Raw genomic sequence first — 13,328 nt, 5'->3', positions numbered from 1 at the left:
TCCAGGCTTTGAGGACGGGAACCGTCCTTGCTCTCGGTGTGCATTAACACCAGCCACGTGTCACCCGCAGGGACGGGGGCACCTAGCAGGGCCCCCCAGCACTCACCGGGCGCTGCCAAATTATTCTGAGCCTCGTGACCCCAGGATTCCTGCTCTATTTCTGTCCGGCGCTTGGCAGGAGCAGCCAAAGGGCTCCGAGCTTTCCCGGGAGCACGCACTGCATCCGAGAGGCTGCAAAGCAAGGGGGGAGCGGGGAAACACGGCATGAAGCTGAACACGCACAGAACAATTTGTCTTTTTATTAAGAAAACAAAACAAATGCCCCAGGACCAGAGTCCTTGATTACCAGTAACATCAAAGATTACTTCCTAACTCTTCTTTTTTAAAATTCTGTTGAGTTTGAGGCCAGCAATTTGCAATAAACAAGCTACACTACTTACATTACATTTTTTTTTTCAGTAACTGACATTTACAGGAATATACTAGAAATGGCACTAAAAAGTTTAAGAAAAAGAATTACGGTAAATTTGCATGCACATCATACAGAAAAGTAACTTTTTCTTTTTAAATATTTAAAACAAGAGGAAAAAATAAAAATACAACAACAAATCTTTCTGGATTGGTTATGCCTGTATCAGGGATAAAGTTCCATGTGGCCCGTGTCAAATCGTAGCTGGTGGTTTATTTTTAAAAACAACATTTAAAAAGATATGCAAATACCTTTGTTTTTATTTATTTTTTTTTTTTAAAAAAGCATCTCATTCTTTTACAGGCAGCTAATGCTGCTCGTGTAATGAATCCTTGCCCTAAATTTATCCCCATGAGCGCAGAGCTTGCTCACAGTTAGCCCCAGTGGTAACTGCCTGTGTTGGAGAACATGGATTTTGAAACCCAGTACCCAAAAGGCAGTGGTTTGGCTTCGTTGTGCCCCAATCCCTTGCCCCAGCTCCAACCCCAGCTTTAAAAAAAATATCATTCCTTTCAAAACAAGGAAAAAATTAACAACTGGTCTAAGAGTCCCCAAAACAGAGAAAGATCTAGATTAGGTAACTGCAGTCTGATTCTACCACACAGAGAACAGGGAGACACCTCACTGGGTAACTACTGTGTGCTTGTGTGTATAAATATATATATAAAATATATATGTTTGCACATGCACACACATGCTGCCCTATGCCTGTGTGTGCGCATCTATCACACCTGCACAAAGGGCAGCTCTGCAGCATCAGTCCCACAGTTACAAACCCTGTCGGCAGGAAAGTCTAAAAACCCCATTAATACAAAACTGAAGTATTTTGTACAGACAACGTTTGGTTTGCAGAGAACGGTCACACGCTCTCCAGCCTCCCTTAGCAGGTGAGTTTGGGTCGGAGCCCACGGGATGCTCATCTGCTGCTGGTCCCTCTGAGCCTCCAGCCGATGGAAAAAGGTGGATTTCACAATCTGTCAGGGCTGTAAAAGGTGCAGTAATGCTGGTGGAGTGACACTAGGTCCGGTCTGATCATCTCTTTTTTGACAAAACAGGAATTCATCAGAAAAAGACAGTTTCAATAGAACTATTTGTGTGTATATATACAAAAATCATAGCAACGTCAGTGAGATTTCCCTTGGAAAACAAAGTGAAACTTTGTTCAATCCAGAAAAACTATCATATAATTACAAAGTTGAAAAATGCCATTTCAAGGGTTACAGAATTCAGCAGTTAATTCATGACCTCTGTCCTGACATGTCTCACCATACAGGCTCAAGAAAAGGTCCTGTTTTTTCGGGTTAAGGTTCTGTTCTTTCAGGCTCCAACTCATTAAGGGCAGCTGCTACTCGCTATGGACTGAAAACATCTCTTCTTTCCCGGAGACCCTCTCACCTGAAGACACAAGAGGCAGCACTACTGACATGGGGTGAGATCATGAGCTACAAGCAACACAAAAACGGAAAGGAACAAACAACCTTTTGAAATGAAGAGCAGCCTTTTTGTCCTCCCTGAAACAGGAGTCATGCCAAGACGGACTTCTCTTGTGAACTGTTACTGAACAGGAAGAAAAACTGCTTCCATGAAAACAAAGGCTGAAACTTCCCACTGCAGGGGAACCCGAGTCCCTGCGGGTTGCACCAGGGATAAGCAGCACAATGTTGTTCTTTACGTACCCATTTTTTGTTACTTATTTCCTTGCAAATGCTCCAGCTAGGCCAGCTGGGATGGGGACTGGCTCCTTTTCCATTATGCTTGAGCCACAACCCTTTGTCTCTGCCTTTCCTCCCATCTCAGGGGGTTCCATCCGTGTCCTAGAGGAGCATTTGTCCCCAGCTGCGGTCCCTGTCGAGCTGCAGAGCTGGGTCTCCCTTCCCTGCATGGCTACAATAAGTCAAAAATACACCAGATAAATGCACACAGGAAAGCACTTCAGTTAGGGAAAAAAATGGAAGCTTATTTATCCGTATTGTCATGGTATTGAACTGGCTGGTAGTTATTTCAAATAAAATAGTACTCAGTTTTGGTGATGCAAGTCTTGGGGAACTGCAGAAACAAAGAAAGCACAAGCTCATTAAAAAGTTTAGTTAGGATCTCAATAGGTGTATATTACATTTCCTCAGAGCAAGTTCTGAAAATATATTATTAAGGGTCTGTCTAGGAAGAATTAAGGGCAAAATTAAAAGGAAAGGAATGGGAGCTTAAGAAATAAAAAATAGAAACTGAAGTTACCTCCATTTATGGCTTGTTAATGGAAAAGGAAAACCATGAATTTCAGTAGGCATCAGGATCCCCTAGTTCATCCATTTTCAAATCCTGAGGGAAATTCCACCTGCCAGGATTCAAGGAGCTCCTGTTGATGGGCCAGGTACCCCAGTGATGCCTGGGGGAGCTGGGGATGCCCAGCAAGTTGGTGCCACCTTAGAACAGAACATCTCCTGCCCATCCCTAGGCAGAGAACAGTAAAACCCTCCAGAGGACACTGTGTTAGAGTGCATTGCTGTCACCGTATGGGGAACACGGACAGGGCCACAGGAGCTGTATGAGACACACATGAATACCCTCTGCTGCACACACCTCTTGACATTCCCATCTTTGAAAGACAGGTGTTCAAAGACTGACGCAAGAAGCAGCTTCTTGACAGTCCCATTGCTTAAGTACCTAATAAAACCTCAAGGAGCAGCAAGGAGCTGAATGCAGAAGCTGCAAGAAGTGCCCTGGAGCGCTAACAGGCTGGTTCTTCACCTCCTCCACGGACATGCCACAGAGGACCCAGCCCTGCACGTGGGATCCTAATCCTACCTCCTGGAGGCTCATCCAGCAATGGAAAATCAGGACTTACGGGACCTCCAAAGCCATTCAGATACGTGAGAAATAAAAGCTGGGTGCACCCCACAGCTCCTTACGAAGGACGGGCATCTCCACGGGGCCTCTGGCACTGCAGGACCTCAGCAGGGTGAATTTTAGGGCTGCCACGTGGCAGAGGCAGCCTTAGGGTCTGGTGCTGGGAGAGGGAAAGGCATAGCTTTCTGTTAAACTCTGTATACATTTTTCTTTACAATAAAAAAGTTAAAAAGTTAAGAATTTACAATAAATTTCTGCCCCTCAGGTTACAAATTTTATATAGTTATAGAACTGGTGTTTTCCTAAAACTGGATTAGAAAAGAAAAAAGCATCACTTCTATCAAAAAAGGAGAAAAAGAGAGAAGACCTGTGGAAATATCACAGAGAAAATAATGTGCTGCACCAATTTTATCTACCTGTACTTCTTCAAAATCTGTACAAAACAGGAAAAAAGGGTGCTGAAATGAAGAAGAAAGAAGCAAAACCAAAAATGAACATATAAAACATGACAAAGCACCAGACACACAAACAGACTGGACTATAGCACCTATAGGTAAAGAGTCCAATGTATTTAAATAACATCTCCGATTTTTATTTGCCTTTTTGTTGCTTTGCTTAAATCTAGCTCAAACCACTTTTAAAAGTCTGCATTGCTGCTGCACTTCATAATGCAGTTTTGCTTTTGCTTTTTTAAAAAAGAAGTTTTAAATGACCAATGGCATTAATAAATAAAGTACTTATATATACATGAAATCAGGGACAGTGAAAACGGAGTGTGTTGCAGCAGTGCAGGTTAAAACATCAGGCTGGACTAATAAAAAATTGCTAGCCTTAAATTTATTACTTTTTTCTCCCCTTTTTTTTTCTTTTTTTTTTTTCTTTTTATTATTATTATTATTGAGGTAAACATTTCAGTGTTTGGAAACCTGCAGCCTGTGTGACACAGCAGCAGCGTTCCCTTTCTAGGAGCTCATTGCTGATGCAAAGATAAGGAAAAAACAATAAACCAAAACAAACCCAACGCCCCTCTCCGATTCCCCTGCCAGCAAAGCCTCAGCTGCAGCTCAAACGCTCCTTTATTTAAGCCCAGACTGAGGTGTTTGTCACGGAGAAGGTACCTAATCATGAGCAAGTGACTTGTCCTGCTTGCCCGCCCTGCAGGGATTGCGCTTGGAGGCCCAGCTGAGAATTTTCAGCCAAAATAGGTTTTCAACTCATAAAAGGTCTCCTAGAGTGTCTTTTTCCTGGACGTTATCGATTTTCTGCTAAAAATAACAATTCCAGGAAACCTGCCAGTGTCCCTTCTTCCCAACATTTCCCCAAGAAAAAGCTCTTGAATGTGGAAACAAACAAAAAAATGCAACCACTCCTATTGCTCATGTGCTTAAAGTAAAGCTCATGCTTAAATACCTTCCTGAACAGGTGCTTATGCCCCTACCAAGATTAAAACCTAAACAAAAAAACAAGCAAAAAAATGTTAACATTCCACAGTACATGAGATTTTTTTTCTTTTTCGTTTTTATGTAAAAAGATGATAGCATCTGCAATTTCATCACACCGTAGACTTCAAGATTAAGAATACTAGTGCTAATAACAAATACACCAACTAGTTCAAAAGCTAACATCTTTCAGGTACAGTACCATTTTACAGAGATTTCTTTTAAAAAAAGATTTTCTCCTTGTGTGAGCCAAGTGGGCTTATTAAAAGGGAATATTTGGGGAGAGAGGGGAAGGGGTGGGAGGGAAATGTATTACAAACCTCACACGACTTCCTAGTGATCTCTTGCTAAGAGCTCAAGGTTCTTCCATTTCCCACCAACCATCTTCAATAAAAACAGATTTTAGAGACTTTATGCAAGGGAACTACGTGTCATAAAGTCTAGTCACGCACACGCAAAGATCTTTGACCTATTAAAAGCATCCCCCCCAAAAAATGGAAGATATCTTTTGTAACACTGAATTAAAAATAATAAAAATAAAATCAGAGGAGAGGAAAAAAAGGAAACCTGACCACCGTGGAACAAGAGTGGTGTATTAACACGAGAAGGGGACACTGCAGCGCGCTGGTGAGGCTGATGTCTGCTTGAGGGTTTGTCTGTAAGTGTCCGTAAGTCACTCGGAGTCGCTGCTGTCCGAGCTGGAGCCGCTGGAGCTGCTGCTCCCCGACTCGGAGGAGCTGCTGCTGCTGAGCCGGGAGGGGCCTCCGGAGGCGGCCGAGCCGGATTTCTCTGCGGGGAGGAAGGCAAGGTGGTTAGTTGCAAGGTCACAAGTCACCCCTGGGGCTCCTTCCCAGCCATTTGCATTCCATGCCAGGGCACACGTCCCACTCCCTCCCCAGCCTCTTTTGGCAGCGGCATTGTCCCTTCCCATGGGCTCCTGTCACAGGGCTGCTCCCTTCTGCACACCACAAGTTCCCTCCCAAATCTCTTTTCAGCTCACGCGGAGATTTTGGGCACCGTGTGCCCAGGCTGCAAGGTTAAACTGGGGCAAACCCCACGCTAACAGAAGACAGTAATTTTGCCACAGTGACAAAAAAATTCCTGGCTTCTGCTACCTTTTTCTTCTTCCAAGCTAGATTCTTCTCTGAAGTTTAGCTTCATCTACCAATCCTTTGCTTCTGCCTACACACACACCTCTCCAGACATCATTAGAGAGGTAAAACCAGAACCATTACCTTTCTTCGCAGGTTTCTTGTTGTTTAGTTGCCCGCTGACATCCTGTAACCGTTTTTCTAGTTCTTTCTTCTTTTCCTGAGCTAACTCTTCTTTAGACTTTGCTGCTTGCTTTTTTCCACTCGCAGCTGTGGAGGAGGAACGCATAATTTCTGAAACTGCATGGTTGTGTAGGAGGAAAAAAAAGACTGGACATCACTATTTTACAGGGCATGTAAATCTGTGCGACCACTGCCACTGTAAAAATCAAGTGACTGCACAGCAACTATACATCCCAGATAGAAGACAACACGCCAAGTTGTCTAGATCATCCAATCACCATCATCTTGTAACATGCACTTTTTAAGAGAGACCTTCTGCAAAGTATTTTAGAAGATAGAAATATCCATGTAATAACCTTGTAGTTACAGGTTACTTACCAGCCAGTTATATGGTCAATAGTTACACATTTGTAATTACAGAATTGTTACATGGGTTTTCTGCCCTGTAAAATAAAGTGTCCCATTAAAGGTTGTCAGAGGTAAGCATCTGCCATTAAAACTTAAGATATATTACACAAGAATCAAACTGCATTGTTACGCTGCTTTAAATATAAAATAAAAACAGATTAGAAACCAACAGTAACAAAAGCTAGCAGATGATGGGAACGTAACTGTACCAATTGCACTGAAATGGTAAGAAGTATCAGCAATACTCATGCTTCTGAGCAGAAGAAATCCCTTCAAGGAGGAGTAACAGGACACAAGTGTTGGGGCCAATATCCGGAGCAAGACCGAGGCCTGATACTCTGCCTGAGCCAGCAAGGAAATACCTACATTTCTATGTATTTCTGTAAAAAATTGATTTAAAAAAATCTGGAGGTGTGTGCCTGAACAAGAGCAACTGAGCAGGCAGCAGGGCAGTCCGGTTGTGCTCGGGTGTCAGTCTCTGTGGTCCAGACAAGGCAGCCCGTCGGCATGGTGAGCTGGGCACCGAGGAGGACGACGTGAGTCTCAGGTTATCTGTGATACTCCAGGCTTTGCTTCCAAAAAAGGATTGCTCTCCCAATTCCTAACAATTCTGGAAAACAAAATCTCTCCCTGAACTCTACCGCAGCAAGGAACGGACTCGAGAAAAATCAAACCAGTTTATTAAAGAGTGAAATGAAGGGTCAAAGTGTGACCTCTTCTTAAGCCTACCTGCAGGTCGGGTGGTGCTGAAGCAGGTGCTCTGCAAGAGCTGTAACTACCATGTTATATTTTACCAGGATCACTGACAAGTGGATGGACAGAGCCAGGACCACTTAAGGTGAGCAGCACTTTAAGTGGTGGCAGCTGGAGCTACATTCAATGGGCTGCACCAACTCACCCTCTGTGGACAAGGCACAGAGAAGTCTGTACCATAACTTGCCAGCACGTGGACATTTGTTCTCTGATTTGGTAGAGACTGAGGATCGGTGCAGTGCATACAAGCCACCTAGAGGCAGAGCAGTTTTGGAGCCAGCACAGGACTCGGACACTTACATCCAGAACTCACAAGTTACTCATGTGACTGTGCAAGTCATTTATTCCCTTGGTGCTCCGGATTCCAGCCCTGCTTTTTATTTCCTTGCTAAATAGAAGATCAACTATTCAGGATAAGAACCTGATCCTTCCAGATGTGTGCATGTAACACCTAACAGAACGAGACTGAAACCTCTGCAAGTGCCTTCCAGATCCTAGGTAAGCAATAAAGACATCACACAGCTCTTGCAGAGGAACAGAGTAGTCCCTCTGGGTCTCCACAGGATGACATCATGGGAAGAAAGAAGGAAAAACCAGAAAGTTTCTGAATATTTTCTTTGGGAGAAAAGAGGCTCTAAAAATCCCTCTCATCACATACTCAGCAGCTGGATAAGAGAATCTCAACACACACGCCCGGACTCCAAAGCTGAGCCCAAGAGCTGGTGGGGGAACACATGCCCCAGGAGGTAACTTACAAAATGGTTTCCTCTGTTTTTTCTGTAAACAAGATTTCACGTATCTCTCCAGTTCTCGTAAAGTTGTGGGCTTCAATGTTTCAAAATCTATTTCTATCTCGTCGGGGTTGGAGTCCCTGAGGGAAGGTTCCCGTGACTGGATGATGTGTACCACCCTGCCCAGTTTCTCCCCAGGCAGGCGGTTGATGTCCAAGCTGAGCTGTCGTTTCTCATCATAGGTCATGGGCAGACCTTCCTCCTCCTCGTCAGAATCATAGGTTGCAGACGCCTGTTTGCCTCCTTTCTTGGGCTGCCTAGGGAGTTGGCAGACATGGAAATGTTTAGGGGTATTTACAAGCAATGAACTCTCTTCAAATCCCCTTTTAACGAACATCCCAAGGCTTCTGACTTTGGGCCTCTAGCCAGATGTTTGAACAATACCAGGACTTCTGAAAAGTTCAGAAATCTGAGATCAACTGTTCCATTCCTATCAAGTTTTGGCCCTCCACGGCACGAAACAAGCTCAAGTGGCAGTGGGGGGCAGCAATGAAGCAGCATGTTCTCACTGGCTGGGCCAAAGGCAAAAGCAAACCCAGGGAGAGACAGTGGAAATAAGATGGCCCCACTGCCAGCTCGAATTTAAAAACCCCCTGGAGATGCCCAGGAATGCTCTTCCATGGCAAGTTAATAGGAGGGACAGGAGAACAGGGCTGAAAGCTCTTGCCCTGCCCACCAAGAGCAGACAAGCTCTCACCTGTTGGCTGTGGTCGTGCTGTTTGCCTTTTTAGCTGGCGCTTTCTTCTGCTGGGTTTGTTTTGGTGGCTGAGCCACCTTGGGTTTCTTCTCCTCCTCAGCTTTTACTTTGTGCTTCTCTTTCTCCTTCTCTTTGTCTTTCTTTTTCTTCTCTTTTTCTTTCTTCTCTTTTTTCTTCTTTGGTTTGTTCACTGGTGCTTGTGACAGTGCAGCTAGCTGCTCGTGGACAGCTTTGAGCTGGTGGAGAACAACAAAAAAATAAGTCAGACTTCAAGGCAAAAATAACCAAACCTCCACCTCCAGACACGAAATTAGACCTTTCTGCCTGCTCAGCTCTTTCCACTGCCCAAGCACATGCACAGAGAGACAAGAGTTGGCCCTTTCACCTGCTCCTGGAGCTCTGCGAGCCGAGTGGCTCGCTCTTCCTCGGAGTCGGAGCTGTCGGAGTCGGAGGAGCTCTCCTCGCTGCTGTGGCTGCTCTCTGTGCTTTTGCTCACCACGGCCGCTGCTGGTGGTGCCGCGGGAGGCACCTCCGCAGGCTCATCGGGCATCTTTGCAAACCTCATCTCAAAGACGTCCTAGAAAAAAAGGAAAACAAACACTCACAGGAGCAGCCTCAAACACAAAGTCTTCACCCTGGCTTTTATAATCCACCAGACACTGCAGCATGTGTAAGGGTCTGTCTTTGTCATGCAAGAGCTCTACAAATACTGAAGATAACCACTCTACAACAAGGGTTGAAATCATCATGAAAACACCTGGATGGTTCCTCCTCTCTTGAAGGGTTAAAAGGCTTGCAGTGCGTTAGGACTAGACAGACCCCAAGTTCCCAATCTCCTCAGACTCATTTTTGGATGGGAAGGTTGTGGGAGGGTGACAGGCTCTCACGTCTCTGCCTCCCGGGAAGATTCCGCAGTTTTCCTGCACTGGCCGCTGCCAGACAGATACAAGATAAAGGAACCCCAGGCTTGACACATTCTGGCATTTCTAACATTTTCTTCTGGTTTGCTTCACCCTCCATTCCTCCTCTGCTAAGAGATCCCTGAGCTCGTGATTAGCTCTTGCACAAATGCAGACATGAATTTGGCCTTCAAATGCCAACAGCAAAGCCGACCCCAACACCAGAAACCTCAAAACAGCCTGGGCCCCAGAGCTGGGGGGCTCAGCCCACTGTTTCAGCCCACACAAATACTCCCAGCTCCAAGGTGTGCATAGAGAGGGGATTCTGCACACTCAGGAACCCTCCTCCATTGCTTTAGACATCAACAATTAAAACATTTTGGGAGCAGAACATGGCTTGTGGCCGGGAGCACGGTGGTTCTGCAACAGAGAGCACTGAATGGGCTGCTTTCCAGGAGCTGAAGGAATCCCAGGCTCTCCCTTGCTGGTGCCAAGACCAGACCCACGCTAAGCTCTCCAAACAGCCCCCCTTGCAGTGCAATTAAGTGCATTCCAAAAGGTGTGTGTGCCAGCATGTTTACCTGGAGCTTCCTGGCCATGGCCACCACTTCGTGGTCTGGAGGATTGTACTTGTAACAATTAGAGAACATTAACCGAATGTCTGCTGCAAACCCTTGCGCGTCCTGGTATTCTCGACTGTCCATTTTTTTCTGCAAACAAACAAGCCAAAGGGGAAGGGGAGAAAAAGCCATAAGCAAAAAGGCATTTGTTGGAACTACATGGAGGCACACAGAGAGCTCAGAGCAGCTTAAAAAATCATATTTGGAATTTTTGCTAAAAAAGATAATCAGATCTGTTGATATTAGAATAGTTTCAATTGTTAAGCTACAGCATCTACTCACAATTTACAAAGTCCAGTTGACAGAATGGTTATAGAATCTACCTTTCAGGAATCCCTTCCTCATGTTCTCCAGTAATGCAATGAGGACAAATATCAGGGGCTAGGTTTTGCACTTGGCTTCTTTCTTATTTCCAAGGTCTCACTTCCATCCATTTCTCTTGCTCTGGGTCCAGAATGGGGCAATTTCCCCTCCAAAGAGACAGCTGCAGTGGGACCCACACACAGGGTCACAACATTTCTGCCATGGTCCTGTGGTGTCGCAGCCAAAGGGCTGTCAAACTTCTGTCACGAGACCTCATTCTCTCAGCAAGAAACTCAGGGGAAGAGCTGGAGCTCAGGGCTGCAGCAGAGATGGGATGGGAATGAGATCTGTGCATCTCCAGCCTGGAGGAGAGCTGGCCTCCTTTGAAAAGCATTTCAGGCCAATTCCGAAGCAAAACAGTATGTTCAAATGAAAGGGACCATTTATTTTAAAATGTCTTACTGCATGAAGGGCCTTTTTGATGCACATGTATTTGCTTGGCACGCTCACTGGCCAATTACTGCCTACAAAGTATATTTCAGTGTCTGAGGCTTCACTTCCATCCAAAACTTATGTTTTATTTTAGCCCCAAGGCACTTTAATCTCCGATTTTTGTTGTTCTTTTCTTGTAAAGAAAAATTAGCTTGACAAAAGAAAGAAAAGAGTTTAAACTGATGGGATGGAATATCTCGAGGTTACAAATTCACTTTGAGATATTCAGCTGCTTAAAAAATTAAGTTGCATTTACAATTGCAAATCAGCATCATGAACAGCAGGATTGCAAAAGGTGCTGGAAGGCCAACTAGGCCATGCTCTGCCCCATGCAACTTCTACCACAACCATCTCATTTGTCCTTCAGCAATTAATTCTACTGTTTAATAATCACTAAGGTTTAGGAGTTTGTTTCCCAGCATTTAATGAAACCTTTACTCTTAAGGTACATCCTGTCCTGTACGAGGCAGATGCAGGCAAAATTTGTTGCCTTCTCCTTTACARTATTTTTAACATGTTTGAAGACCTGACCTTCCTCCCTTGTATTTCCTGAACTCCCTCATTTCCATCATGTCTCTTCAAATGCATCATTTCTGAACCTGCCTTTGCACACTCCAGGTCTCAAAGAAGCCGAATCCAAGCGATCTGTCATTCAAGTCTCACCTTACAGCTTTCCAGTCCTTGCTCCATTTCCAGCACATTTTTAAATGCAGGTTTCAGGACACAAGGCTGGTGCTGAGGAGGGCTCAGGCCACACTGTCTTCTCTGCCGAGGTCTCTCCAACCATCTCCATCAGCTGGGGAAGACCCGGCCCCATTTCTTGGGCCCTAACTGCACCTTGCAGAAACTGCCTCAATAAGAGCAGCTGCTTCACGAAGCCCCGTTCTATTACCTCAAAAAATCCTCTAGAATAGGTGCAATTAAAAAATCTTTGAGAAATCCCTGAAAGAATGGCTCCTTGCTTTTAAAAAACACAACAGACTCAGTTGCTCCAAAACCACAGCAAATCACTGCAGGAAAACTGACTAGCATATTTCTATCCCCAGAGGTAGCACTTTATTCCCAAAGTAAACACTTTGGATAGAGAGGACTATGGCTKGTTCACCACTGCATAAATAAGAGGCAGAAATATCTATATTGCTGATGCAGAAGCCAGAGGAAAGAGCTGGAAAAGATGCTCCAAGCTGCACTTTGGTGCATGGCAGTTGGTACCACTTGCCCATGAGCATTGTTGCTTGCACAGAATTAGACCTGAAGTCTTTGGGAGCCACAAAAGGAAAAGCTGCCTCGCATTGGAGAACTGCACTGCTTACAAATGGCAGGTTTCTGTTCCAYGCACTTAACATTGCCTACTGCATCCCAGAGAAGTCTTGCTATCAGCTACAGGCCAGGAGCAAAAGATAAKAAAACACTTCATAAAAAAGCACCAGACAGCACTTCAAAGAAGTTTATTATGAAGGACTCTCCCAAATGGAAAGACAAATCCAGAGTCTTTACATATTCTCTGGGTCTGCCCCTAACCTGTCTCCAGCTTTCTGTCCTACGCTGCTACAGAAGGAAAATAACACCCACACTTGCAGAAAAAAAGTGCAATTGGAGATCTATGCTTTAAAGAGCAGGAAAATTAGGACTATAAAGAGATTTAAGTGTGAAGGAGGCAGCAATCCAAGGAATTGCAGCACTGCACATGGATTCTGCACAATACAGAGCAGAATACTTCCTAGAAAGAAGCCTCCAAACTACATCTCAAAAACACATTATTCACATGCGTGTTCCCCTGTTAGAAAATGTCAACTTGATCTTAGCAGCTTTTGGCTTTTGCAATTCCTGAGCTGTTTTGYGTTTGCTGACAGGGATAGATTATACTTCCTGCTCCTTCCTTTCCTTTCAGCTATAAAATCCCAGAGAAGCTTAGACAAAAGGAAGAGAGGATGCAGAAGGTAGAGATGGACAACTCTGCTTGAGGGACTTCAGTTACCAGGATGCAACTTCTCCTTCAGATTGCCATGCAAGTGCATAGCCTATGATATGTGATAATGGAAATATCAGYTTTGGCAGAGACAGGTTTTCACTCCTATGGTGGTAATGGGAGATCTACCAGGTTGCTAGGGATCTCTGGAGACCTACAGTCATCCTATGAAGTCAAGGAGATGTGGAAGGAACTGGAAAGAGGTCTAAAAGGACTAGGTTCACCAGCAGTCCCACTGAAATTAGTTCAGTAACTGAGTTATCTGGAACATGGCCATCTAATGAATTGCTTTCACAGGACTAGTAGATAAAGGGCTATCAATAACTGTCTGCAGCTCTAATCCAATAATGGAAAGAGCAATTGCACAGAT

At 44.6% G+C, this 13,328-nt stretch overlaps 1 protein-coding gene across 1 annotated transcript in view; it reads right to left on the bottom strand.

The window, feature by feature from the left end:
* Window positions 1-4,620: 4,620 nt before the first annotated feature.
* The window catches only part of BRD3 (bromodomain containing 3), a 31,145-nt gene continuing 22,437 nt past the window's right edge, over window positions 4,621-13,328 (bottom strand). Inside the window, exons 7-12 of the mRNA XM_026049363.1 lie at window positions 10,156-10,284; window positions 9,061-9,252; window positions 8,676-8,911; window positions 7,943-8,235; window positions 5,988-6,113; window positions 4,621-5,541 (exon numbers count right to left, since the gene is read on the bottom strand). Coding sequence (XP_025905148.1) covers window positions 5,426-5,541; window positions 5,988-6,113; window positions 7,943-8,235; window positions 8,676-8,911; window positions 9,061-9,252; window positions 10,156-10,284 — 1,092 coding nt within the window. The 3' untranslated portion in view covers window positions 4,621-5,425. The remainder of the gene's footprint in view (window positions 5,542-5,987; window positions 6,114-7,942; window positions 8,236-8,675; window positions 8,912-9,060; window positions 9,253-10,155; window positions 10,285-13,328) is intronic.

Source organism: Nothoprocta perdicaria, unplaced genomic scaffold (assembly GCF_003342845.1).
Source record: "Nothoprocta perdicaria isolate Ctin4 unplaced genomic scaffold, notPer1 scaffold_6, whole genome shotgun sequence".
Taxonomy (NCBI): Eukaryota; Metazoa; Chordata; class Aves; order Tinamiformes; family Tinamidae; genus Nothoprocta; species Nothoprocta perdicaria.
This window is presented reverse-complemented; position numbering and strand designations above follow the sequence as displayed.